This window comes from Exophiala spinifera, assembly GCF_000836115.1.
Source record: "Exophiala spinifera strain CBS 89968 unplaced genomic scaffold supercont1.5, whole genome shotgun sequence".
Taxonomy (NCBI): domain Eukaryota; kingdom Fungi; phylum Ascomycota; class Eurotiomycetes; order Chaetothyriales; family Herpotrichiellaceae; genus Exophiala; species Exophiala spinifera.
In genome coordinates this window covers 399,283-424,738 of record NW_015622517.1, presented here as the reverse complement: position 1 = coordinate 424,738, position 25,456 = coordinate 399,283, and the positions used below count along the sequence as shown (strand labels likewise).

The 25,456-nt window shown below is 51.5% G+C and overlaps 8 protein-coding genes across 8 annotated transcripts; 4 read left to right on the top strand and 4 right to left on the bottom strand.

Moving 5' to 3' along the window:
• Positions 1 to 231: 231 nt before the first annotated feature.
• On the top strand, positions 232 to 2,145 carry PV08_06738 (uncharacterized protein; the record flags this gene model as incomplete). Its single annotated transcript, XM_016381071.1, has 1 exon — positions 232 to 2,145. One exon carries the CDS (start codon positions 232 to 234, stop codon positions 2,143 to 2,145), a length of 1,914 nt encoding a protein of 637 aa, XP_016234173.1.
• Positions 2,146 to 2,664: 519 nt separating this feature from the next.
• Positions 2,665 to 3,938, bottom strand: PV08_06737 (uncharacterized protein; the record flags this gene model as incomplete). The annotated part of the gene is made up of 2 exons (XM_016381070.1): positions 2,665 to 3,236; positions 3,302 to 3,938. The coding sequence occupies 2 exons, from the start codon at positions 3,936 to 3,938 to the stop codon at positions 2,665 to 2,667; spliced, it is 1,209 nt and encodes a 402-aa protein (XP_016234172.1).
• Positions 3,939 to 4,522: 584 nt separating this feature from the next.
• On the top strand, positions 4,523 to 5,737 carry PV08_06736 (uncharacterized protein; the record flags this gene model as incomplete). The annotated part of the gene is made up of 1 exon (XM_016381069.1): positions 4,523 to 5,737. One exon carries the CDS (start codon positions 4,523 to 4,525, stop codon positions 5,735 to 5,737), a length of 1,215 nt encoding a protein of 404 aa, XP_016234171.1.
• A 3,598-nt stretch (positions 5,738 to 9,335) lies between these two features.
• Positions 9,336 to 11,555, top strand: PV08_06735 (uncharacterized protein; the record flags this gene model as incomplete). Its single annotated transcript, XM_016381068.1, has 4 exons — positions 9,336 to 10,229; positions 10,422 to 10,991; positions 11,089 to 11,198; positions 11,309 to 11,555. The coding sequence occupies 4 exons, from the start codon at positions 9,336 to 9,338 to the stop codon at positions 11,553 to 11,555; spliced, it is 1,821 nt and encodes a 606-aa protein (XP_016234170.1).
• A 3,497-nt stretch (positions 11,556 to 15,052) lies between these two features.
• PV08_06734 (uncharacterized protein) lies at positions 15,053 to 15,913 on the bottom strand (the record flags this gene model as incomplete). The annotated part of the gene is made up of 1 exon (XM_016381067.1): positions 15,053 to 15,913. One exon carries the CDS (start codon positions 15,911 to 15,913, stop codon positions 15,053 to 15,055), a length of 861 nt encoding a protein of 286 aa, XP_016234169.1.
• Positions 15,914 to 18,263: 2,350 nt separating this feature from the next.
• PV08_06733 (uncharacterized protein) lies at positions 18,264 to 20,148 on the bottom strand (the record flags this gene model as incomplete). Its single annotated transcript, XM_016381066.1, has 4 exons — positions 18,264 to 18,898; positions 19,037 to 19,631; positions 19,694 to 19,787; positions 19,844 to 20,148. The coding sequence occupies 4 exons, from the start codon at positions 20,146 to 20,148 to the stop codon at positions 18,264 to 18,266; spliced, it is 1,629 nt and encodes a 542-aa protein (XP_016234168.1).
• An 878-nt stretch (positions 20,149 to 21,026) lies between these two features.
• On the bottom strand, positions 21,027 to 22,745 carry PV08_06732 (uncharacterized protein; the record flags this gene model as incomplete). Its single annotated transcript, XM_016381065.1, has 2 exons — positions 21,027 to 22,382; positions 22,440 to 22,745. 2 exons carry the CDS (start codon positions 22,743 to 22,745, stop codon positions 21,027 to 21,029), a joined length of 1,662 nt encoding a protein of 553 aa, XP_016234167.1.
• A 794-nt stretch (positions 22,746 to 23,539) lies between these two features.
• Positions 23,540 to 25,174, top strand: PV08_06731 (uncharacterized protein; the record flags this gene model as incomplete). The annotated part of the gene is made up of 1 exon (XM_016381064.1): positions 23,540 to 25,174. One exon carries the CDS (start codon positions 23,540 to 23,542, stop codon positions 25,172 to 25,174), a length of 1,635 nt encoding a protein of 544 aa, XP_016234166.1.
• Between the last annotated feature and the right edge of the window lie 282 nt (positions 25,175 to 25,456).

Sequence of the window (25,456 nt, the reverse complement as noted above, 5' to 3'; positions counted from 1 at the left end):
ACCTATAATCTTGATTCCCTTGCCGGCTATAGCGTTATCGATATCCTGGGTATAGGCACTTGTTTTTCTCCCTTCAATCACCGTTCATTTCACGAACTTTGTTCCGCGGCCACTGACATAGGCGCCTGAACCGATGCATCCCCCTGCTTCGTCTTGATCTAAGGCTGAGACGCTTTCGCATCTCGCGCGAATGGAGATTTAAGCGAGTTTGTTGCTTCTTCAGACATCATCATGGTTGCGCAAAGGAACGCTGCTTTTGCGGAAGAGAGCGCGGAGGTGGAAGTTCTGCTTGCATCCCTGGGCAAGACGAGAGACCTCACGAAGAAAATTGCAGCAAGTCTGGCTCGACTAGATGCCAGTGGACAGATTGTCAACGAGGCCATTGGACCTGTCTATGGCAACACTAAACAACTTCAGGTTACGAGCCGAAACATTGATAGAGTCAACGAGGCCATTGAGAAACTCCGCCAACCTCTAGATGCCCGTGGTCGCGAGGAAAACATCATCCGACAAGGGCCGAAGAGTGCCGGTCTGCCTCAGTACCTAGCAGCACTCAAGAGAGTGGACAAGGCATTGACGGATCTCAACTCTTCGGGTTTACGGTCGAATCAACAAGCCATTTCGGAGTTCCATAATTTACTCCTGACGGGCGTCAACCAGCTGAATGACTTGTATCGGAAGATGTTGCAAGAAGATGCCAAGACTATCGAGCCTCTTCATTTCATCACAAAGCAGATCTCTTTTCCAACTATCGCTCAAGAAAAGGCACAGACTTTAGGTCAGATATCCATGGCCATCGCCTCGGCGGGAGCACATTCAGCCAAGCTGGGACAACGCGATGACGATGCTGCAGCACGCATGTATGCGGAAATACGAGGAGACTACATAAACAGCAGCCTCCAAAACCTGTCGATGGCATCAATCAGCACCTCAAAGCGCCGCAACGCTGACACAGCCATCTACCGAGAAGGATCAAGTGGTGTTGGAGCGTACGCGAAAGCCCTTGAAAGCATGCTCCTTGCTGAGTCCGAAAATACATCACGCATCTTCCGCAATGATGGCGGCCGCGTCTTTGGCCTGACTTGCTCCAAGCCTCTTTCCACATTTGCCCGTACACTGTCCGACCTAAACAGTTTCATCAAAACTCGCATCCTAACAGACTGCTTTCTCGCCTACGAGATCCTCGATCTCGTCACCCCTCTCAGCTACCGGCTGGATTCAAGAACAGGTCAACTCCGCTCACAATTTGCCGACGCTCTGCGCCCGCTTCGCGAAACGGCACGCTCCTCGTTCAGTGACCTAATCACTCAAACCCGACGCCAGGCAGAGACTATTTCCACCCTTCCCCCCGATGGCAATACCATTCCTCTAGTGTCCGAAACTGCTAAACGATTACAAACCCTAGCAAACTTCGACCGCCCTCTACTCGTTCTGCTGTCATCCATTGGTGACGGCAACTGGAAGGCTCCCTCCACCTCGGCGGGCCTCGCATCCCAATCGAGTCTGAACCTGGAACTCACGCCGTCGGCGGAGAATCCAAACCTCCTAAGCCACTATCTCCTCGACGTCGTCGACACGCTTCTCAACACACTCAACACTCGCTCCCAGACCATCCATCCCAAGAAGTCTATGCAGGGTATCTTCCAACTCAATTCCGCGGCTGTGCTTGCACGCGCCGTTCAATCATCTCCTGACTTAGCACGGTACATTGGCATCAGCCCGCACAACGAACGTCTGGAGAAATTTCGCAAGCGCGCAACGGAACTGTACATGACGTCGTGGCGGGAGGCGAGCATGCACCTTTTCGACACGATCCACACGTCAGGGTCGAGGCCCATATCCGGTCAAGGGCCGGGTCAAGCCATCGACAGCACTAGCATCGTCAAGTCTCTCAACAGCAAGGACAAGGACAAAATCAAGGAGAAGTTCAAGGTCTTCAACACGAGTTTTGACGAGCTTGTCGTCAGGCATAAGGGCCTGCACATGGAGAATGAAGTGCGGAGCTACATTAGTCGCGAGATAACGGCGCTGATTGAGCCTCTTTACGCCAGATTCTGGGACAGATACCATGAGGTCGACAAGGGTAAGGGCAAGGTTGTCAAGTATAGCAAGGGCGAGTTGAGTGGAATGTTGGCTACTTTATAGGTGAATGTTGCTTATCAGAACCGAGAGGAAATTGAATGTCTTGAAGTTGTGCTTCAGAAATATGGAGTGCGTGTGCCCAAACCCTCATCATAGCGTCTGTTTGTAAAGAAGTGAATCTAGTGGCACTTTGGTGAAAAGCAACGGAGCAGTTCGATCTAAAGGTTGTATGGCGTCCTAGATATGAGGGTAGTCTCAAAAACTCGAGATCACGGCGATCTAGAAGGCGTATACTCAATCTATAGCTCCACCATGCGATGGATCAAGATATTGACTGGGTGCCAGGAGTAGAATCAAGTGTGGATGTGGGTATAATCATATATATCTTGTCCCACAACTACACGTTGAGTGCAGTCCAACTAACCGTTCATGCGGTGCCCGCGTTTCCCTCTTTTCCATCTCATGTTGAATTCATACATGGGGGTATATACATGCGTTAGGAACCGCCCGCCCCTATGCAGGTCTCCTTTGTGCTTTCAAAAACATTTTTTTACTTTTTGAGACGCCCAGACAAGACGGCATCTAAGGCTCACCCGGCCAGATCTTGTCCGCAATTCTCCTCACCAGCTTCAATTTGGCGATCATGTCTTCGTGCTTGACCGCATTTCCACTGGAGTGACTTGCAAATCCACACTGTGGGCTCACACCGCAGCGGTTGAGAGCGTCTTTCTCGCTCTCACCGGTGCCCTTGGCGATCCACTTGGCGGCCTCTTTGACACGAGCAACCATCTCGTCTTCGTCCTCCATCTTGGGGAACTTGCTCGTCACCACGCCGAGGATGACGTTCTTGTCCTTGGGCAGATGCTGTAGTGGCTCGAACCCTCCGGCGCGCGGCGTGTCGTATTCGAGATAGTACGTGTGCATGTTGAGTTTCTGGAACAACAAGGTTGCAATTCGGTCGTACCCGCCTTCGCTAAAGTGTCGAGAGTTTACAAAGTTGCCGCGGCACAGATGTACACCTACGTGCATGTCCGATGGGATCTCGGAGACGCATGCATTGTACAAGTCAATGTACTTGACCAAGAGCTCGTCGGTCGAGTAGGTGTTCAAGGGGTCTTTGTTCCAGCCCTCGATCATGGCTTCGGAGCAGAAATCTGATCGTGATGTTAGCATTCCTCTACCCAACTTTCACCCTGGAGATAAAATTGATGTTTCATACAAGCCAAGTTCGGGTCGTCGAATTGGACATTTCTCAAGCCGTGATCATACAGGATCTTGAGTTCATCTTGATATGCCTTGGCCACATCGGCGAAGTATTCGTCGTCGTTCTTGTACACGTCTTTCGGGTATGCTTTGCCCTCCTTGTATCGCAGGTGGTACCAGTTCGGCGCGGCCAGCGTCAACTTGAGATCCTTCCACTTGCTTTCTGGTACCAGGCTCTTGAGGTAGTCGAACTGTGCCGTGTAGGTGCTACCCTTATGCTTGATCTTGCCCGTGCATAGAACGGTTTCGCCTGGCTTGTACCCTGCCTCGGTAAATGCGGCAATGTCAGGGATGTACATGCGGAAAAGTTCTGGATCAGGCTCGTCGATCTCTTTCATGCCCTCTAAGCCCGGCCAGAAAGAGCCCCAGAACATGTGGCGGCGGTATTCGCCATCGGTGATGGCATGGAAACCGAGATCAAGCTGCGTCTTTACGATGTCCTTGACATCTTGATCTTCAACCTTTTCCAGGTCTTCGGCCGTCGCTTTACCAGCTTCCCAAGCATGGCGAGTGTCGAGGAGTTTGTCCGTTCGGAGGAGCGAGCCAAGGTGCTCAGCACGATAGGGAGGGTTACGGTGTAGTGAGGCAGGCATGTTTCCTCGAGCGGGTGCTGTTCAAACCTCGGGAGACTGGGGTGAAGAATGGAACAATCAAGTCTATTGTATCCTGAGAGGTTCGCACTGTGAGTAGGGACCTGTTTATTCGGACAGCAGCGCTTGCCCCTCTATCAAAATTTGCGGCGTCGGCCCATTAGCTCCACTTACTCTCACGCTCCAGAAGAAGACATCATTCGGTCAAGACGTTCATTCCGTCCCGGGAGAACTGGTTGGCAGGACTCATGCATGGCTAGTAGTGATCTCGCGGTTGCGCGCCTCTACCATTAGACCACTACATGGCTATTGCCGAGGTGCCAGCACATCTACGAGAAGTACCGGGAAAGGTACTACCAGTACAAGTACGAGCTGAGTTCTGGCGACAAACAATTACCCCGCATTGAGAAAGTGGGATAATTCCGAACTGCGCCTCTAACCATATTTGGTATAGGCGTCTCCGCGTCACGTGCGTCGTGCCTCCGTGCCGCAGTCCGCACAGTGCAGTGAAGATCAAACTACGAGTACCAGCTCGACAAAGAGAAGCAGGACTATCCAATACAACAACTGGCTGTCGTAGGACAGCGATGGAGGGTGCACCTAGCCTGCGGCAACAAGCAAAAACTATTCCCTCAAGCCACAATGCGACGACTCTACTCAATCTCCCAACCGAACTTCTCAACCACATCGTCTTCTTCCTCGATAACGGGGATCCATTGACTGCTTCCATCTTACGAAAGCCTAAAGCCCCACAGAACACCTTGGGTACTTCTCACCTCAAAGCAAACCACTCCTACTTCGATGACTCTAACTACAGGGACTGTCCTCTCAAAATCCTGACCGTGACATCTCGCTTACTTCGCAAGCTCGTCTTGCCCTTTCTTTTCCAACACGCCAGACCATCTCCTGAGTGTTTTGGCCAATTCCTTGCCTTTTTGGCCTCAAATCACCTTGCCTCCAAAGTCACAAGCATTCATGTCTACTTGACTACGCATTGCAATCACGTTCAACCACCATGGTGGGGTCGCATTCTCAATGCATTACCTTCTGCGACCAAAATCACTGTCACGGCACCACCAGAAGTATTGAATGGCCTTGCCGGAATATATTCTTGGAGCAATGATGCCTGGGCCTTCGATATGCCTTTGCAAGTCCTCCAGCTTCGCCGACCATTGAAGTTCTACCATGATCAAATCGACTATGAGACCTCACCTAATTTCCTGTCCTCAGAGGGCTGGACGGGCATGACTGTCAATGAGGGTTCCAGCCTATTGGCCTACACGACCTATGAGTTCTTCTCACGGCGTACACCTTCTTTACTGACCGCCCTGCGCCATAACGATTCTATGGCTTCAGGCACGTTGTTCGCAAATCTTACACATTTCGATTTCATCGCCATTTTTCCATTCTACAACCATGTGGACGAAGTTCTTCACTGTATACGGAAAATGAAGCGGCTCCAGCGGCTGTTCTTGAAATTATGCCCAGATCCTGATACCACCATATTTCGCGATGAAGTTGAATCGGCCGGTGGCCATATGGATATCAATGACCCCTGGAACGAATGTGAGACCTCGTGGGTACTGTTAGCTCATACGGTACTGTACTTGACATTGGAGGGCGATCTTTGCGAACTCGAAGTGGCAGACGTGCAGATTGAAGCGCTGCGTCACACACTGGAAGACAAGATGAGCACCCAGTTACATGAATGGTGGTGCTACAGTGGGCATGCTTCTGGGCTTTGGCGACGAAGGAACGAACGTCTCGTCATCGGACCGGAAACTCCCAGCACGGTCACTTAAGACTTGAGGTAATGATACCTGCAGCCGCTCATTGAGTTCGAACACCTGTTCTTTCAAACACCTGTTCTTTCAAACACCTGTTCTTTCAAACACCTGTTCTTTCAAACACCTCTAAGCCACCAAAGATAGTCTCATATATCGAAGAGACGCGGGACTATCGGTCATTGTGTGTTCCTTTCACTCCGCTTAGCCGAGGTCAGCCGCCAATCTCAAAGGTCGATACAAATTCCCATCAGGCAAAATTCGGATCGTCCCCTTCGGGGCAGTTTCTGAAAAGCAAAGTTGTTCCCCACCTGGAACTTCAGACATGTTCGGAAGGCTACTAGGCCGATCTGTGTGTCCTCGATACCTGCCACATGCAGATGTTCTGGGTCACGTATGGAGCGTCTGTCTTCGTAAACGCTGTCCCTCGTTTCTGCCTCAAATTTCCCCCGGAGGTATTTGACGACGACCACTTATTCTATATGAAGCCTGCTAGTCGTCTCGATCAAGGAGTGAATGCAACAAAGGTCATAGTTCTAGCTCATATCCGCAACGCTAAGCAACGGTATGTTCGGCAATACTGACTGGTGATCGACCGCAGCGTGATTGTTTGCACACTTGATTAATTTCACACCACATCCCGGCCAACGCTCCAGTCTTGAGCCACACGGCTTGCTTATCGCAGTCGAACAAGAAAAAGGCTTTGGATGCACCATGCCCCCCCGCCAATCGAGCATTTTGCTATCTATCATCCTAGATCACGACGCAATGCCCAAATTATTATGCCGAAAAGTGGTGCTGAAACATCTCAAAGCATCAAAGTCCTTAGCGGAGATGTGAAACGTAGTAGGCTGACAAGAAACAGTGGAAAATAAAACCGTTGTGATCTACCATCTACGTCAACGCCCGGTGCAAAATATAGCATGGTATGATGCTGATCTCCCTCAAGATATGGACAGGCGCAGGTAACATCTACATCACTTTGAACAAGGTCTGGATGCCCCTAGTTCTCCCTGAAAGAACCAAGAGAACATGGCATCCACCATGGGTTTGGCTTGGCTCATGTGAATCTCTCCTCTATGGATAAATGTTCCATTCAGAGAGTCGATAGATGAGACCAGAAGACTGCTACAGTAATTTGTTCTACAAGTATACTTAGGGACCGATGACGAACAAAGGATCGACCAAAAGATTCTCTACTACGACAATTGTGTGTCAAGCTCATTTCTGAGGGCACCCACGCACTAACATCGTCGATGTCATCGGGATAGGCATTACATGCGATTTGACGCAATCTACAGGGATGGGAGAAGACACCGACAATGATATCAGAGGATTATTTGCCCGGCTTTCCGAAACCTTTGGTTCCCATTAAGACTCCCCGGTAATGGCTTTCCTTCTCGTGGAGAGATGGACCGAGAACACGGGCTTTCAAGATCGGTCGCCGGAGCTTGGACAACCTCAAAATTCCTGGTTGATGCAGGTCCATACCGGAAGGTTAAGGTGGCTCTCTGCATCTCGCTCCTTAGCAATACTTTTGAGAATCTAACCGACTATACGAGTACGAAAGGTATGACTCCAGACTCTGCATGACAGGCTATTGGGCGCCCCAAACGGAGTAGATCCCCGGCCGCACCAGGCCATCCTTTGGCCTGATGCAGTAATGGGACGATACGCGACTTCAAATTTCGTCATGTGGCGTTTGCTCGTCAGTCACAAGATGTACGCTTCTGCTTGTCAAGGATGCCGGCTTGTGGGATTGGGAAAGGGAGACTTTGGCGCGTGAGAATTTCGCTACGACTGATCCAAAGAGGCACAAGGCTAACGGCGACGCTCCCACCTTGCTATGCCGTCGCCAACAAATGCTGGGAAAGGGCGCGGCGCGTCCGCTACGGTTTGCTGTCCATGTGGTATTCATTTGGGCACCGTACGTGCACGATATGGACGGGGGCGGATGGCTTGGTAAGATGAGCCGAACGGATGACCAGTGCAGTTGTTTGAATCCTCATAGGGGAGGACTCATGTTAGGTCTACGGCCGGGATGACCACATTGTTGGGGTTCACGTTTCTCCCTTTTTCAGCCACACAGAGAGATTCGTAAGTAGAAAAGGTGATGTCCGCGGCCGGATCTTCAATTCCGTAGTCCCTGGGACAAGTAACTGGTCGCAACGGCCTTTCGCTTAACGGCTGCTGATCGCAGATGTCATTCCGAATGCTAGAAACTCAGTTGAAATCACCGATGCAAAGTACCAGAACAGCGTACTCGCATCGACACGAGCCATGCCGATGGTATCGACAGCGGGAAAAACATCCCCCCTGCCATCCTCTCTTCGCGTGCAAATCATTTCCTCTGTCCGATAGTCCACTACCTAGGTAGTCGCTGCGCCTCGTTAGCTCTCAGCCTCTCACGACTCTCCGATTCACCTTGGAGGATCGGGAGTAGCTCCTTTGCACGCCGTGCATGATTAGGGGGGTGTATGCTTGTTCTCATCGACGATTTTTCCCCAAGTAAGGGGCAACGGTCGGCGTCTGATGCATGCACAGGACAAAAGGGTAGGTCCATTGGCTGTGTAGACTTCTTCCGCTCGTTTCCGAATATAACCTACTGTAGATCTATCATCTCAGTGCCATGATGCACTTTGGGCATCATTCAGTAGCGGAAATTTGATCCGGAGGACAAGATCTGACCACCCTTCTATGATCTGCCGCCTCAGAGCCATAGGGCTGGTGAAGTAGTGAGCCGCGCCGTTGTCGCTTCGCTTAGGCGGCACAGGCGCGTACCAAGCTATAGCAACAGTTGTCACAATTTACGGCTGAGCTTTGCTTCATTTAGTGCCTTTCTAGCCTCGTGTTCGACGAGCTTACCTGTCTTTTTGCGTCGTGCACCGAGCAACAGGCGTGAAGATCACGAAAAGATCTATCTCACTCCCTGAGAGATCGGTACGGGTGGTTGAAGCTGGGGCGACGACACGAAGGTGGCGGCCACTCCGGAGTGGAGGAAGCTCTTGTGCGACCAATCAATTTCCATGGAAAATAAACTCCTGCGCTATGGCGGCACTGTTCACGACATGGTGGGGGGGAGCGCTATGCCCGCCTGCTTCTGCGTGCTCCAGCTACCGTGCTGAAGACACAGGAATTATGGCCTGGGCGTAGTTGGCTGATTCTCCTTCGGGCACAACCCAGAGAGGCCTTCCAAAAGCGGCTCTGGTCTTGCTGAAGATCGAATGTTGGGTGAGTATCTGCCAATCTGCTGCGTCCTTCCCAACATAGATCTCCTCCGATCTACTTGCGCAGAACATCTTCAGAAACAAACGACCTTCGCTCCGTTCCCAATGGGATTTGCACTACATACAGTTATTAACACCAGTCGAGTATTCCTACGAATCAACGCTGCTCAAGCGCTAAGTCACCACCCGTGCAAGGCACCGACAGTCATTGCACCATCCGACCCACCTAGGCTGATATTCTAAGCAAACAAATCAAGAACACACCGATGGAAGAGACACGCTTAAGTTGATAGATAGATTGATTGATTTGATGACAGTGGTGGAGGGTTCCAGACGATAATGATTTACTTCCAGCAGGTTTCATAGCTGCCAACAACAGCAATAACATTATGCCGCCACCGCCCAAGGCAAGGCCCATCAAACCGGCCAAGGAAGCCCAACCTCCGAAGCTGACCCCCAGTAGCAAAAAGAAACAGGCCAGTGGGAGGATTTCGGCGGCGTGTGAGGCTTGCAAGAAACGCAAGACCAAATGCACCGGAGGACCGCCGCCATGTCACCTGTGCGAGAACTTGGGGACGGAATGTGTGATTGATCTCTCTCTTGACATGCGACGCCGAGCGGCTTTACAGCGCACCATTGACGAATCAAAGTCGTATCAGGATACGCTGAACAGGCTGATGGATGCGATTCGGGAAGGCCCTTCGCCCCGTTTGGATAACCTCCACGAGATCATCCGGAATAGCGTCAACAACCAAGAAACCACAAACACGATCCAGCGGTATCTACGAGAAAGTGATGACCAGGGCTCTGACCATACTCTGGCCTCGCAGAGCGATGCTGTCGGTTCTTTTATGGATGAGAGCATTGAGGTGGGTCCTGAGGCGATGAACATCAACGGAGAATTGACAACGCCCTCTCCATCTCTAGCGATCAATCATGAGAAGATCATGAATGGCGTTTTGAAGGTGGAACCTCCGCAGTCGATGGTACCCACGCTAGATCGAGTGAAAACGAGGCCCGGGACGCCAAACATTGGGTCATTGCTGATGGCACTGAAGACATGCAGTATATCCGAAGGCGAAGAAATGCTGCGTCGGTTGATAGCCTCGTCGCCGGTGGAGACGAACGCGTCGTCGCCATGGTCGACTACGTCGGTCAAAAACATGCTGGAGCAAATCCCGTCAAAAACCATCTCGACCGGATTGGCAGAGAGGTCCTCCTGGCATCCTGCGTTACAACTGCGGTCGCCCACGATGATGGCGTGGCCTGAAGGAAAAACAGAGGTAAGTTTCAACGTTACCAGCATTCTGGGGTTCGTGGCGCCGTTTTTACCTGGTGAGGGCTGTTGTTTTTTAGGCCTCAAACGGCCGCCAGTCTCGAGCGCGCCCTGAGCTCAGACTTGGTTTTTTTTGGGGGGGGCTTGGCGCATTCCCATTTCAACAGCAAGACAGGAGTAGTCACTAAATCTCTCCCAGATTGTTCATGTCGAGCAAAACCACAAGCGTCGCTTTTCCGAAGCGGCGCCTCAGTCCAAGAGACCAGACCCCAACGTCATGCGTTCGCAGCAACCTTCGATGATGCGACGGCCGTCTTTTCCTCAACCAGCACAGCTCAACACCGACATTCCCATGGTCCCGGTGGCCCACCCCTCACCTCACACGCCATACCTCGAAGTGGTGTCGTCGCCGTTGATCCACGACCCAGCGCCGAATCGATGGGACTTGAGCGTAGCGCAAGATAAGCAATCGACGAGACTTCGCATCCCTCGGCACCTCGTGTTGCCCTTGATCATCCACGACGACTCGTACATGAGTCGAACGTACACCCACTACCTGCAAGGGGCGCGGCAGATGTTGGACGGCGGGGTGCCCATGATGGACGTCTTGGGGTCCGACGACGAAATTTCGGTGGACCTGTTCTTCCGTAGCCGAACCAAAACGGACAAATTCGACTGCGCGTCTTGGGCTTGCGAAGTGACTCGAAGTTACGAGACAGAGGTGTATACTCGGTTAGGTTCGGCTTACATGTTGACTCTTTTGATGAGGGTGAGTTCTTGGACCTGTGTTTTGGATGGGGGAAACACCACCCCCCCCCCCCCCTTTATCGATACCGATGATGCTGACCCGTGAATCATTCACACAGTGGCTATTAGTATCGACGGCGGAGAATTACCAAAAGGTTCCCGACATGGTGAGGCCTACACCGTCTCAATGCATGATTCCGCATATCGGTGCCATTGAGACCATACCACTGTAAGTTTTGTTTTGTTTTGTTTTTGACGGGCGATTCATTTTCATTTTCATTTTCATTTTTTTTTTGTTTCAGACCTGACTCGATTTGTTTTTTTGTTTCCGACATCTAGTGGCCCTGTTCGAGACGCGGCCATTCATCGATTGCGAGACTGGCTCACTCCCTTGATCAAGTGCAATTGGAGTGTCAATTGGCACCATGGGATGGAGGCCGCGGTGCAACAAAGTCTGGTGACCGGAGCAAAAGTCTTGACGCCCAGGTTCATAGAGCACGTGACTGATTACGACAATTGGAGCGTCGGCAGTGTGTTTTTGGAAACGTTTCCCGAAGTGGTTGGGAAAATCAAGATACACGATTGATGACGGGGATGGAGTCACGGGGAGTATAGAGAGGGTATACGGAGTGGCGACGTTGTGTGTCACATGCGCGCCGCCTGCGACAGGTACTTGATGATGATGAATCACGAGCGAGAGGTACGGGAGGAATGGAGGGGCTGGATTCTCAGATGTTTTACCCGGGTGTACCTCTCTAACTTAATGATGACCAAACGAGGAGAAGGTTACGGAGTAAGGTAGTGTCTCCGTGGTGATGTGGAAATGAGGGACACTCAAGAGGGTGAGAAAATGCTGGCCATACCATCCTGAGGTCACGGTCCAGGTATGTTTAGGTAGTAGGTACCTAGGCAAAGCGCCCCATGGCGAGGCCGACCTCGGAAGAAGTATCTGATGACTCACACGCGGTCAGAGATACCTTACTGTTGATTTTTAGGTACCCTTTGGACGAGAACAGTGTCTGCAGGTGGGTACGGCTAGGCTGCTGTGGGAAACGATGGAAGCCAAGGGTGACAGGTCCTTTCTTGTCTCGGCGCTGTAGAGGGCGTACAGATGTAAGTAAGTAGTACGGATACCTACCTACGGGTTAGGTGTTGTAGGTTGTAGGTAGGTATGTCGGTACGTGGTGTGGGTCACATGATGATGGCCACCCTGCAAAGGCAACAGCTTTGACAGAAGTCCAGACTCCAGACTCCAGACTCCAGACTACGGAAACAAGGAACACGGAATACGAAAGGACAAAAGGGTTCCAAGGGTACTTGGTAGGTACTACCAAGTTGACGGTGGTAGGCAGGCAGACAGACGGTCGGACCGGTAGGCAGCAGGCAGCAGGCAGACACCAATGTCGTCCAATACCAGTTCAGGGATCTGAATGAACAAAATGAGATGGGTATATACATACAAACTAGATAGAGCCTCACGGTCGTATCCACGAATAATACCTCTCACGAGTACCTTGTAGGTAGGTTGTAAGATTGACTTTTTCATACGCTCCGTGCCCGGAACTTTACAGTAGTTAGTTGGTGTCTGCCTCGGGTACCAGGTGACTGGGGTATGTACCTATGGAGCACTCGTACAGTGTATCCTCACAAGGTTTTACACTTTACCAACCTTGTACCTTTTTGAGATAGTCCGCAGAGGGAGAGAAAAGAAAAAGGAAATCGTCAACTAAGTTTAGTAAGCTAGCGATGGGCCATGCAGGTACAATACGAGTACGGAGTACATGTTGGATGATAAATGGTCAAAAGTTCCGACGAAACGCATCGTCACGGCCCTTTGGCCGCCTAAATTAGTTGACTGTTAAGTAAAGGTACAGGGAGGCACTTGTTAACTAGTTAACTAGTTAGTACCCAACTAGTTAGAACACACCCTGCAGTACCGTACCTTGGGTACCTTTTCGCAGTGCATTATATGCATGTTCGGTGTTCCAGGCAACAACAATTTTGCCTTGAGAGGGCTTGTTCCTTTTTCTTTTTTTTTTTAATTTTTTTTTCTCGCAACGTGGCAAAAAGAAAGAGGGGGGCAAGGTAGATCTAACCTGATTCTCCAATATTTTACGAAGTACGCTCTACATCCGGATACCCAAGCAAGTACGTTAGTTCCAACTATCCAGCCCCAGGCTCACCAGGCATCCACCATCATCTAACAATATAACAATTTAACAAACTTTCAGGTAAATCATGTCATCTCTCGAGGTACACCATCTAGGTAGGTACCTGGTCTCGTACCAGCAGCCAGCCTTCGCCGTGACATTTCTTGGGTTACCTTGGACCAGGTAGTTAGTTAGGGGGTCACTTCGACTCGGTCACTCGTCGTGTCGTATAAGTAAGTACAGGTTAGGTACAGTAGGTACTCGTAGCTGCACGTACGTCGCGTACGTCATGTAAAGTCAGCTAGTAGTGGTCTATCCGGGTACTGTAGGAGGTACTTTGGAAATTTTTAAACGTAGACAAACGTATCTATCGGAGACTCCGGGTCACCCGTCGCCACGACGCCCCTCAACCCCTCCCCAATGCACTTTGTTCTTTCGTATTCGTACGCGTCACTGACTTGTGCTCGTCCGTCTCCGCCACACTTCACACGCCACAGCGCCGCCACACACTCCACAGCCTCACCACCTACTCGTACAGGTACCTAGCCAGCGCATTGTCGTTGTCATCGTGTGCGTTACTTTGTACAAGAAGTACGGATACCTGTACAGACACACGACACAGGAGTACTCGCCGTAACGAGTGGGTATGTGGCGCCACCACTCTCTGCACACCAAACTTGGCCTAGTTTTCTCGGGGACCTCACTCACTCACTCACACACACACGCACACACACACACACACACACACACACACACACACACACACACACACACACACACACACACACACACACACACACACACGCGAATCCTGTACTGTGTACGGGAGTACCTACCGGGTCAGTGGTGGTGCCGTAATATCCCCCGTCCGTTAACACGATAGAAGTCCTGAGCACTGCTGCCTGTTCCCTTTCTACCTCTAACCTCTACCTCTTTTTCTCGCTCGTGCACCTCTCTACCCTTGTTTTCTTTCCACCTCTACCATCTACATACCATGTCCCTACTACATTTTTACCTCGCCTCGCCTCCTCTACCCCCCCCCCCCACCCCCCCCCCCCCCCCCAACCCCTTGTCCTTCTTCTTCTCTGACTGTACTGTATATTTGTGTATCCTAAGCCTCGGTTGGAACTTTTTGCTCGAACACTCCAAATCTCCCTCCTATAGTACGTGGTGGATGGGACATGTAAACTTGGTAGGAACAATCTTTTCTTGAATGCTTTCGTTACTTTCATTCTTCATTCTTCACACTTTATACTAGATACTTCGTAGTTCATACCTCATTCCTCGTCGCTCATGGTTCATCAGGGATAGAAATATAAAATGATGTCCGCGGCCCCCCCCCGGGGGGGGGAGGGGGGAACCTTGTGCCTGCTTCTCGACATTTCAAGCCAGGATTGTGTCTTGGTAGCCGACACTACCATGCACGTCAACTGGTCAACCACTGAAAACAGTAAAAAACAGACTCATTCATCGTCAGAGCAAAGATTGCAATCCCGAACAAGAAACCACAACAAAACCCACTCCCATACATGATACATAGGTAAGTAGTAGTTGTACTTCAAACACCAAACAAAACTCCAAAAATGTATTCCCTATACTCCTTATCCGTAGCCGCATATGAAAACCTTTGAAACCTTCAACAAATGAAAAACCCAAGAGTAGTGATAGTGGACTATAAAATCCTAAAGTGGTGACAATCTGTAAAACAATGCCCTCCCAAGCAAGGCCGTAAAACTCCTCAACCACTTACAAACCATCCATTCATGACCGTTCGTGTCGTAAAAGTGAAATCATTACATAAGGCCGAGTCATCGTTGCACAAGGGATTCGGGTAGGGTCCAACTATCCGGTTTCCCACCCAGTAGCTCGTACGAGTACGGAGCATTTCGTAAGATACCCTGTTCCAGCCAGGGCAGTCAGTACTCTACTCGTCTCATCCGCCTCCTTGTGGAATGCCACCAGCACCAGTGACAGCACCAGTACCGCCGCCACCACCACCGGGCCCTCCAGGCAACTGTTGTGGACCCGGAGGCGGTTGAACAAGGCTATAAATCGCTTGAGGCGGCATGGATCGGAGAAAGTTTCGATATCGTGCGAGGTCTGCTGCCTGGAGCCGGATCATTTCTTCCTTCTCCTGTAACCGGGTCTGGAGATGTTCAATGAGTTGATACTCGCTCATGCCTGTTTGACGGAGTTGGTTCTGTACGTTCTGACTGACATGTGTTGGTAGCGTTGCCGGTGTCATTGTGCGCCGCCGTTTGGCCGCGTGTACTGGCATTTGTGGTTGTGGCGAGGTCAACATCATCGGCTGCTGTTCTTCGACGACCGCCGTCGGCGGATGAGAACTAGGTCCTTCCTGCCGCCGCAATTCGTCCATGTGTCGTCTTCTCTTGTGTTCCTCTAGATTTTCTCTTCTGGTGAACCCAGTCCCGGTGCTCCGGTTGCAGTTGGGGAAAGGACAGAACAGCGGCTCCTTTGTCGACAGATTCATCTTGTGTACCTCTCGCTGGTGCCTCAATAGACCTCCCGAGTACGTGAATCCCGGATTCAGCTCACATCCTGCTGCAAGACACTTGTACGGTCTCTCATGTCGATCCATATGCTTGTTCCACTCACATACTCTTTTGAACGTGATGTCGCTTCCACGGCAATTAGAGTGGTCGCAGAACAATAGTCCGTCGTTGTTTCGAGGAGGTGTGCGCGCTCGGCGTACTGTCGTTGTAATTGTCGTGGTCGTTGTTGCTGTTGCCGCGGCCAAGGACGGGCTGGAGTCGGCCACGTTCAGCTCGGCCATTTTGGTGCCTGATGGCTTCTTGGATATTGATGTTATAATCGACGATAATAAATCGGCGTCACTTGGCGGAGATGGCGGAAAAGCATGGTTCAAGCTCATGTTCATAATCATGGCAGATGGCGGCTTCCTCGGTCTCTTCCTCCTTCTCTTTCTCGATCCGATCTGTAAGCGTAGGGCCTGGCAGCAACGGAGCAGGGCCGATCAAAGTATTCCCAAGGCGGAAAGAAGGTATGCAATTGTACATTCGCTGGGGAGTTGTCGCATAAATAGCGAGCCAAGAACAGAAATGACGGGGTGGAAGCATATAGTTGTGGAGGCAGACGCGGAAAGGGCTGCCTGTCAACGGTTCTCGATGCAAGGCTCTACTTCAAGGCTGTGCCTGACCTGCGAAGCATCGACTCATCAAGGTTGGACATGTGTACATCGGAAAGATGCCTTAGCGAGAGGACCCAAGAAGGAAAGCCATCTTTGAATCATCTCAGGCCAAGACTCTTGAGATCATGCGCCACCTTTGTCGAGACAAATCAAGAATGACAAGGGAACGAAAGGCTCCTAGAGAGTTCAAGACACGTCCGCCGCTCAGGCGCTAGCAACGTATATAGTTTGTGGCTCTTCTGGAGCCCAAGGATTCCAAGGCTAGTGAGGCTGCCTGAGGGCCAACGAGAGGCGAACGAGCAAGGGACTGGTGCCTGATGACCCAGGTTGGAAAGGGATAGAGTTGTGTTTTCCACGTTTTTTTCGACCGTGCGTGTTGGACAGTGTATGGTACGACTGCAAAAGTAGTGGTGGTGGCAATGCCTCTCGAGATGGGATGGAGCATGTGACCACCGCCTCTCGTAAAATCAAGGTCATCGGCTGCCAGTTTCTTCGAATGGGAGGCAAATCGAGTGTCGTATGACTCAATTGGGCCATTCCTCGAACAGGAGTGGCTCGGAGTCATCGACATCGACTAATTCGGAGATGCTGGCCCTTGTCCTGAAACCTCTGGCCGTGTCGCTGAGGCGAATGACTGAAAATGAGATAGACCACAACGCACAGCACGAGGTACTCCGCCAGGGTACAAGTATCCGAGCACAACAAGAAACCCAGGGCTTGTGCACTAAGAATAATACTCGTAGTATTATTATCGACATCGACCCTCTCACAGGCGCAGACAAATGCGAGGGATTCCGGAGAGCCACTCCGTCCCCATTCACTTACCTGGGACTGTGCAACATCATCCGCCATCCGGGAGTCTGACATGGGACCAGGGCATTTGATCCTCTGCGAGCCGAGATCTTGTCTTGTAATGCACGCCCGGTTTGAGGAACAGACGGCACCCGAACGGATGGTATGATGAAATTGCGGGCATCTCAATTTGGTGGCTCAGACGTTTAGAGAGCTGGTGCTCGTATCCTGTAGTCTTACAGGATCCGGAGGGGCCGAGTCCCTAACAACTGATGCTCCAAGATTTTCATCTCGTTTCATCTCGACCCGCACATATCCAATCATAGTACCGGCGTAGATAGTACCTTGATACTTCGGCTAAGGTTTGTAGGTGAAGGATATTCCTTTCCTGGCCCGTAAGAGAGGATCTTCGCGCAGAACGGATCGCCGCGGCGCTCGCAACTTCGGGGCGCAGTTGGCCAGATCCCAGGCACTCCCTGTGAGCCTGAGGGGCCATTGGCCCTGCTTCGTACGGGGATTCAGCCAGGCGGGCGAGAAGCCTCAGGCGAAACCCGCACAACTGCGGACAAGTGAGTGGTTACGTGTTGAATTCTCTTGACCTCTTTACGAGTAGGCAAAGCAGAGGGCGAGATACGGAGGTCTTTTTACAGCTAGACATTTGAAATGGATTGACGTTACTTTACACAAAAATCCCCCCTGCTCACTCGACACATACCTTTCCCTGTACCAAATTTTAGCTTGCATATGGGCGCGGCGCCACCTTTCCAGCCTGATGAGGCGATCCATTTCTACTGTCCAGGGGTACTTCATACGATGAGATTGTGCTTTTACGGTATATTTTGATGATACAATCATGGATTCAGCTGCAAAGGATCGCAGCTCCTTGTTTGCGGACGCGGTGGCGCTGTCAAGCCTTAATGATTTGAAGGTGGCGCAGCGGCCTCACTAACTTTGGCATCGTCTGCGAGAGCATCAACTACCTATTGTAGATAGGTACAGTAGGTACCTAATCCAGTCTTGGTATGTGTTCGAGTACGAGTACCCCGGATCCAAGGCTCTGAGGACCGCCACCTCCGTCAATGTGCGAGTACAGTGGAGCTGTCCGTCCTAAGTTAGCCACGGCCTTTCCATCAATCTACCCAAGCGTCAGCGTACACGCACGCACACACATGCGTCCGCTTCTTCAGTGAGTGTACACGAAAAAAGGATTGCGCAAATCCGTCTCGTCGCTGTACGCCAGCTTCTCACGCGCCAATGTTTTTTCTTCCTCGCTCATACCCGCTAGGATCTGCTGGTTCTTCTTGTTCAGCCGATCGTTGCAGTACCGCAGCGCAAAACACACAAGAACTTGTGCTGACAAACATGCCACGATTGCAATCTTTCCACTCTTGTATCCCGGTGCCTCGCTCTGTTGAAAGGTCTGTGTGCCCAAGATGTTGCCGGTGCAGAAGCCGACCAGTGTCAGCGCGTTGCTCGTCACTTTCTTGCTGTGCCCTGCGATGTTGCTGGCATTCCACGCGAGGAGGAGCATGAACGCAGCACCAAAGGTCCCGCTGAGGTAAGAAGCAAACAGCAAGGCGCCCTTGCTTTTGGGAATCCCGTCCGGATCAAGTCCATACATCAGACCTGCCGCAACGATTGTCGGAATGAGACAAATGAGCATGACTAGCGACCGGTCGTTCCATCGATCCGACAGATATCCGGAAAGCAGAACAATGAATATCCCCACCGCACCGGATGGCATGTTCAGGATCAGTGCCTGCTGGCTAGTGTATCCAAACGTGGTAAGTAAAATCGAGGAGAAGTTGGACAAGCCGCCTGTTGGTGGAATGTCAGTGCTAAGTCCGACAAGAAGAAGAGCAGTTGGGTTCCGAATCCAACCCGGCCAAATTCATGGTGCGTGTTGTGAAGCCCAGTTCCCCTGGTATACCGAGCGAGTTCAGAAATGGGACCTACCATTGGGAATTGATGTCAGAAGCACAGATAGGAAAACAAGCCACACGCGGACATCCTTCAGTGACTCAAAGACCTGTGCCTTTTTGAGGGTTGCGTTCTGAGTACCCGACTGGTTCTCCTTGACCCGCAACAACGCAGCAATCTTTTCGGCATCGGTGAAACGAACAGCCTTGACCGGAGAGTCAGGCAGAAACATAAAGACCAAAAAGCCGAATAGGATTGTCATCAAGCCAATGATCAAGAAGAAGATTCGCCAGCTGGCGAATCCAGTCTTGGAAAAGCTGGCACCATAGGCGACGGCGCTTCCAAATATTTGGGTGATCGAGTTGCAAACGTAAAAGTAGCTGACTCGTCGGCCTTGCTCGCCCTTCTTATACCACATGGCGATGATCATGACCAAGATCGGTGCCACAGGAGCCTCAAAGATGCCGAGAAGAACTCTGGTGATCATCAGGCCAGCGTAAGAAGTGCACGCCGCCATCGAGGCCAGCACGACACCCCAGAGCATTACGTTCACGCCGAGATACTTGCCCAGCCGACTGATGCGCTGTGCCAAATACTGGGTCGGGAACTCAGCCGCAAGAAACCCAACGTACTGCAATGCAACGGTCAACGTCCCAGTCTAAAGTCAACAAGCAATCACAAGGCAGTACTTACAAACATCATCGCAACGTTCGAATAGTCCTGGCCGTGTAGATGAGTGTCTGCACGGAGGCCCATCACAGCAGTGTACGAGATCGTTGTCTTATCCCTGTCGCCGTGGTGAGAAATACTGTCCACGAGTTACAACGGGCCGTATCCACTCACAAGTACTGCAGAAAATACACCGCAATCATACATGGGACAATCTGGAAATCGATCTTTCGCAGAAGTCTCTTCGTTGCTTTCGGGTCTGCGAGTATAGCAATAGCCTCTTGACGCACTTCATCCGCATTTGGATGGTCTTTCAGGTACATGAATGCTTCATCGGCATCCTTGGACGAAATATCAAGCTGATTCAGGGCCTGGTCAAGAGACACATTTGTGGCAACACTGCCGTTTCTGTCGACACCTTGAAGAGTCTTTTCCGGGTCGACACCCTTTGGCAGTGCTTGCTCCGTGTTGATATCCATGGCTCGACTCCGTGCGAATTACGTTGGGGCAGTCTGCGCGACAATGCAAGGTGAAGTGGATTGTCGAAAGGGGTGCAGCAGAAGGATCAACGACATTTAAAGTCTTTCGACGGCGACACCGCCATCAGAAGCGACGGTCATATCAGCCGTCCAACCTACTGCGACTTGCCCGTACTAGAGGGGGTGTTGATATCGCGACAATCACGTCCCAATCGAGAAGGTCGAATTTACATGCGGCGACTTCTAAAGGAGAAGGCCGCTTCACGTAGCCCCGGTCCTCGTACACCCATGCTGTTCAGAGTCCGCGTGTTGGGAATTTGACGTGGATGATACTGAGGGGAGATTGTGAACGATCGACTATAGTTGGTGGGCAATAACTAGCGGCATTGATAGTCACTGCAGTACCCCTGCTTGTTGAAATCGTCATGGAAAGCCGGATTGATAGCCGGATTGTCGACCTGCCCGTTTGGGACGGCTAAAGAAGATAAGTGTATATTGCTCCAGTATACAAGGTAAAACATTTTACCCGAACTACTATGCCACGTTAGTACATTCTATCGCCATAGGAGACACCGTTTGGCGTGGAGAAAGTGTTCTGATACGAGAGAATAGGCAATAGGATGGTACGAGTATTCTCCTCGGCAAAGTCAACTCGCGTGCCGGAGGGCTAGATAAGATGGCTCTTGGGGGTCCGTACCATTTGATTTGGTTAACTGCCCTGGTACGAACCCGGTCTACTTGCATAGAGGAGATAGCAGCTTGTCAAACCAGGCCGGCGTCCGGCATTATAGTATTAAGATAATAATAGGCGGTGCAGTTGTTCTGCCCTCCGAAATACTGAACTTCGATACACTAGCGATGGTTGTGAACCCCACTTTTCAAATATGAATAACATCCTGCACTCGTGGATAAACATGCACCAATCGCTGGTAGAACTCTGGATGATCCGTCATTGCCACCTGCGGATCCCAGGCCATCGCGACGAAAATGGTGTCGACGCCTGATCCAATCGGGGTCATAAAGGTCTGACAGATCTGTAGTCCGATGAGGAAGGCAAAGGCCATAATGACAGGCGTGAATGTCCGGCCATCGTTGTAAGCAGGTTTGGTGAACTCGAGATAGAGATAAGCCAAGAGGGCACACAGGTATGCCACGAAGATGGAGCCCATAGTCAGGACTGGCCCGACAAGACAGTCGTTGACCAAAGCGTCAATTCCACGGTCCTTCATCATCTTCCACGTGTCTTTGGCCGCTGGGATGTAAGCCTTGCCATATAGGGCGATATGAGAGAAGGCGTATCGGTTGATAAACTCGACCAACCAGTTGAGGATGCTAATCATGCAGCCGAGAATACAATACATGATGGTGCCGATGATGTTCCCTTCGGCCGCCTCATGCTGCTGGGCGATACTGCAAGCTTGCCGAAGCATGTTGATGATTGCCACGATCAGACTGCCAAACGATATTGATCCAAAGGAATAGGTGGAGGCTCGCCTGAAAGCACCCATCGTAGCGCCCTTTGGAATACCACCAGGCTTGCCAGCGCAGAAGTACCAGCTTCCGTAAACACCAGCGACGACAGTGTGAATCAGATTTTTGATGAACTCTGAGATCCAGTATCCTGCGAACGTTACGAAAACAACCAAGCCGATGACTTTCCCACTAGAACAACCACCGTCGGCACAAGATGGATTCGGGTTCGCGCCGGGATTGCTAGGCTCGTATGACACATAGATGGCGACCAGCGTGACTGAAAACCACGCAGCAAAGGCAACACTCACAATACCCCCAATGAGGCTGACCATGAAAACGTGGACGCGTTTCATCCGTGCGATGTCCATACCCTGTTGAAGCATGCACACGGCGAAAGGAATGCGCGGGATCCAGCTGATGAAACAGATGATGGCGAAGACGGCGAAAATCGCAAATATAATGCCGGCTCCCCAAAGACGTCGGTACAAGTAGTACGCGGCGGTCCCAACGGCCACGACACAATTGAGGATGCCCGTAAGCCAGACGAATTGCTTCGTGAAGGCACGCGCGGCAAGGAAATATGCCCAGCTGACGACGAAGCCTACGGCAAGAACGAATGCGAAAAGAATGATGGTGTTCGAGTTGAGGGAGAAGTCATTGGCAGAGCCGTAGATGCCTCCACCATTGAACTGATGGTATTTCGAGTAGCGATAGAGGGTAAGCCCAGAGACTGCCACGAAGCCGCAAAAGGTCGCAATCAGCTATAACTCGTCAGCCTGAGAGGCTCTCTTCGATGCCGTGTCCGCGCCTTGACCTACCAGCAGGGCTGCCCAGATATCATTGTATTTGGGCTTCTGAATTTTGAAAGTGTCCTGGAACGTCTGCTTTTCATCTTGAGGGGCGTTGAACTGAACTCCGCTCGTCGGGGGCTGACTGTACTTTTGCTCTGGCTGTTGATACGGCTGTTGAGGAGGTTGGTACTGCTGCTGGTTGTTCTGAGGATGGGCATCGGGGGGAGGGTATGATTGGTAGCCTTGGGGAGGCCCTGGAGGCGGAGCGTATTGTTGATATGCGTATTGCTGTTGATTGTTGTAGTAATCGGCAGCTTGCCCTTGATGCGCCATGTTGGTGGGAGACAATACGTCCAGCCGTCGCCAGACGAGGAGATGTTGACAGTACAGATGCGCGATGAATGTCCAGCGTCAACACACTCGTCGGCGCACGGGCGAGATGATGGAACGATGAGAAGCTCAACTCGAGCGCGGGTGAAAATTGGAATCGTGGACGCCATCGACGGTTGGACAGGACAACGATTGACTGGCATGGACGTCATGCCGCGACAGCCAAGTCGTTTCAATTTTACTCGTACCAGTCGGTGACATTGCAATCTGTTCAGCTGGCAATGATGCTCTGACCAGATTTTAGCGCGCCAGATCAAAACATCATTGGGCCCAGAACCCGGTCAATGAGCCCTATCAAAACAAGCTTAAATGCCACTTCCCGGCTATTGGATGCTGAGAGACTCGAGTGTTGGGGTTATTGATTGCCCCCTTCGTCTTCTCCGGATGCGCGTCCCGCTGCTGTCTGACGGCCATGTTGCCCTGCGACGCCCTGCTTAAGCGCGACGTGTTCCCCTGTCAGACGCTCGTTCAGTGTGAGTTGGCCGGCTTTCCAACGTCATGCCCATTGAAGCCTTTGATCGTCCTGCGAATGCAGTTAATTCCTTCACACATGCCCAAAATATAACATGCGGCTTTGAAAATCCTCAGATCCCAAGTGTGTAAGAGTACAGCGTGGTGTAACTATCCTCGACTCGGTGCTGATACCTCTCCCGTAGCGAGGAGAGATTTGATTTCCCCTAGATGCCTCTGTGAACTAGGTGCGCTCGGCCATGACCTCCTAGGCCACTGTTGCCATGATGGACCTGAGAAGAATACGTAAGGAATTCACGAGTGTCAAGAGTCGACTTGACAAGTCCCGCCCATTCGCCAGATTCCAACCGTTGGTCTTTGTGGCTTTGGCGATTCTCTGCCTCCCGTTGTCGACGGCCCTGCTGTTCATCAATTACCTGTATATACTCCTATTCGGCCGGGGACGATCCAGAAAGTCAAAAGCGACGCCTGCAAGGACAATCCTGCTGAGTGGCATCAACACGGCCCAAGGACTGAAACTCGCCAGGGCGTTCCACCAAAATGGACACAAAGTGGTCGGCGTCGATTACGAACCAATGTGCTTTCCCATCCACGTCCGTTTCTCCAGCGCCTTGACGCGCTTCTACCGCCTCCGCCCGGTGCCAGAACAGCGACGAGCTCCCGCGTACATCCGAACACTGAACTACATCATCGAGCAAGAAACCGTCGACGTCTGGATCGACTGCACCACCGGGGTTGACCCCACTGTAGAAGGCCACGCCCGAACCGTGATCGAGCAGACGACAAGCTGCCGGTGCTTCGCTCTTCGCATGGACGACATAGCTCATTTCGCGTCGCGAGACTCCTGCTTGGCGTGGCTCAGAAGTATGGATCTGCCCGTTCCCGAAATCCACAGCATCAAATCCCGAGACGAAGTGCACCATGTGCTGAACAAGTCGCGCGGCTCACGACGGTACATGCTCTACAGTCCCGGACACGGGCCAGCAGGAGTCGAAGTCAGCTCTATGAGGACGCTTCTCCCTCGTCGAACGCTGAGCCAGACTTACCACGCGCTATCCCTTGTGCCCATCCAAAAGACCAGCTCGGAGCTTTGGAGACTCGAGCAGATCACGGAGGGACTGCCCAGATACTCGGCGTTTGCGGTCGTCGTTCGAGGACGTGTCACCGCCTTCTCTGCAAGTAGACAGAGAGGCCAGGCTTATCTCGAACCAATCGACGCCACAGCCGCCTTTGGACACGGGTTGCTTCGCATCGTGCAGACTTTCGCAAAGCACCAGGGCGACGATTTCACGACACACATTGGATTCGACTGTTGCGTCGACGAGCAACTCACGGACGGCGGGATAGTGCAGAAGATTCTGATCCTCGGCACCTCAGTCCAGTCTTTGGCCAGTGTGTTATCGTTCCAAGGACCGTTCGCCACGGATTCATTATGCCGCGCCTACTTATCCTGTCTCTCCGACGATGTGGATGACAAGAATACGCGCATTGAGACATTGCAAAACAGCTCCACTGCCCCAGGGATACAGGCTGTCTCGGCCCCCGAAGTTGTGACGCCAAACCCCTCGTCGGCTCCGGTCTACTGCTTTGGCCAAGACCTGTTGAAGCTCGGATACGAACCACTGTTGAGTTGGATGAGTTTGAAATCCGCGTGTACATTTGCGCATGTTGTGCAGAGCTGGCTCTCTTTCCTGAAACACTTGGTGTTCTGCCAGGACGATATCTATGACATTTACGACCCGTTGCCCTTTTGGTGGTCATACCAGGTCTACGTCCCGCTGCGGCTTCTGACTGCCACCTTTAGAGGTGAGATTGAACGCGACCTGTGCGGTACGAGGCGTGTTTGTGACTATGTGAATGAGGGTGAAAATGGACTTGCAAAAGAGGCCCCAACGATGTGACAGTTCCCTTCAGCCCATAAAGCGGGCTTGAATGATACTTTCTATGTGAAGATAGTCAAAGATTTGGGTTCAATCGTTCTTCTTCTTCTCTCTGGTGTTTTTAACTTGGCTCATGAACTTTTGTTTATCATTCCCGGTGGTATGCCCGTTCCAATTCGCCCTCTTTGTGTACTGAACGAATCCACGTTTGACATCTATAGGTAGTTCTGATGATATGTTGGCCGCTTTCTCCTTCTAGTATCTTGAGCGTGTTCGTGCTCGTGCTCGTTTGTGAAGACTCAT